At 51.4% G+C, this 1,934-nt stretch overlaps 1 protein-coding gene across 1 annotated transcript in view; it reads left to right on the top strand.

Moving 5' to 3' along the window:
• Nucleotides 1-801: 801 nt before the first annotated feature.
• Nucleotides 802-1,934, top strand: part of Ncan (neurocan) — a gene marked incomplete at its 5' end in the record, with an annotated part of 25,939 nt that continues 24,806 nt past the window's right edge. Inside the window, one exon of the mRNA XM_008824484.2 lies at nt 802-1,228. Coding sequence (XP_008822706.1) covers nt 802-1,228 — 427 coding nt within the window. The remainder of the gene's footprint in view (nt 1,229-1,934) is intronic.

Below are 1,934 nucleotides of genomic sequence, written 5' to 3'. Positions count from 1 at the left end.
TTTGTTATAACGAATAGAAGCTGGAAGTTCCCGCCTCTCACTGTTCTTTGCTGAAATGAACTGAAAAGGGAAAGGGAAAGGGAAGGAAGGGAGAGAAAGAGAGAGAGAGAGAGAGAGAGAGAGAGAGAGAGAGAGAGAGAGAGAGAGAGAATAGCACAGGGATTGATTATTGATGCCTGCCTTGGGTGGGACAAGGGAAGTAAAGGTCTGTGTGCCTCTACCACTCTCATGGAATCTTCCCAATAGCAGTCAAGAGCCCAGGCTTTATGACTCCCTTACTGAATTACTGGGTGACTGTAGGCAAAAAAAAATTACCTCTCTGGGCCTCAGTTTCCCCAGTTTCCCAAAAGGACAAGACGTTACCATCTCTGCAGATGGTCATGAGAATCAAATGGGTTATTTGCACAGGGCTTGGTGCTACATTCCAGAGTTCAACATGATCCTTGACTATGTAGCAAGTCTGAGGTCAGCCTGGGCTGCATGAGACCCTGCCTGAAAAAGAAATAACAAAAAGAAAAAGAAGAAATTACTGCATAAGCACTGCATCCCTTTTTGTGGCTGCTTCTTGTTTAAGTTTTGAGGCTCAGAAAGGGAATGTGATTTTCCTAGGGCCACACAGCAAGCTAGAGATAATGTGAGTCTTACTTTCACTCCTATAAGAAGTGGAATTCACTACCTAGTGAGGCAGAGCCATGAGGGTATGTGGCTCGGGAGTCCCTTTCTGCACTGTGACATTGTGTGGGCAGCCCAGCCACTCTGGCCTTGTCTCGTCTGTAAAGAAATGTTGGTCCCTGTCTCTGATTCTTCTCTGCCTGCTCCACCCCAGGCACTCAGGATGGCACTGCCACTGTGGAAGAGGGGCTCCACATACTGAAGGTGGGGTCTGGCCCTGTGCTAGCTGCGCTGGCGGAGCTGGTGGCTCTGCCCTGTCTTTTTACTCTGCAGCCATGGCCCGGCACCATTCGAGACATCCCTCGGATCAAATGGACCAAAGTTCGAACTGCGTCAGGCCAGCGCCAGGACTTGCCCATTTTGGTGGCCAAGGACAATGTGGTGCGTGTGGCCAAGGACTGGCAGGGAAGGGTGTCACTGCCTGCTTACCCCCGGCACCGAACCAATGCCACCCTTCTGCTGGGGCCACTTCGGGCCAGCGACTCCGGGCTGTATCGCTGCCAGGTGGTGAGGGGCATTGAAGATGAACAGGATGTGGTGACTCTGGAGGTGACAGGTGAGCTGGGGTCAGGGTAGGGAGCATGACCAGAGACAGAAGGGGAGAGGTCTAGGATGAAGGGGGAAAGGAGATGAGGCTTGTAGGAGGGGCCCAAGAATTTAAGGGGGAGGAGTCAAGAAAGGAAGCGGAGGGAACCAGGGCGGAAGGACTGGGGTTAAGATGGAAGGGCTAAGGGTGGAAGCAGAGAGACTAAGGCGATAAAGGGGGAGGGAACCGAGGATAGAGGTGGAGGGGCTAGGATGGAAGGGGAGGAGCTTGGAAGGGCTAGACTGGAATGGGAGTGGCTAGGCCAGAAGGGTAGCTGCTAGAATGGAAGGGACAGGTTAGGATGGAAGGGGGAGGGGCTAGTATGGAAGGGAGGGACTGGTGTGGAAGGAAGGCACTAGAACAGAAGGGGAAGGACCAAGCCTAAGGCCCAGCCACTGAGGCACACTTTAGAAATCTTGTGAAACTCTCTTCAGGTCTTCTGATGGTCTGCAAGTCTCAGGCTTCTTTGTAGCCCAAAGGTGCAGCCACAGTGAAGCTCCGAGCCCTGCAGGACTGCAAACCTGCTGCAGGACTGCAAATCTGCTGTCCTTTAAAGCTGGTTTCTGACTTCAGTTTACATAAGACAAAGGAAACTGGCTTTCAGTTGAAATTCTGTTATAGTCTGGTGTGGTGGTGCATCATATGTGCAACATGCACATAATTAAAAATAAATTTT

The sequence above is a fragment of the Nannospalax galili genome, unplaced genomic scaffold (genome assembly GCF_000622305.1).
Source record: "Nannospalax galili isolate Female #2095 unplaced genomic scaffold, S.galili_v1.0 scaffold529, whole genome shotgun sequence".
In the NCBI taxonomy this organism is placed as follows: domain Eukaryota; kingdom Metazoa; phylum Chordata; class Mammalia; order Rodentia; family Spalacidae; genus Nannospalax; species Nannospalax galili.
This window is presented reverse-complemented; position numbering and strand designations above follow the sequence as displayed.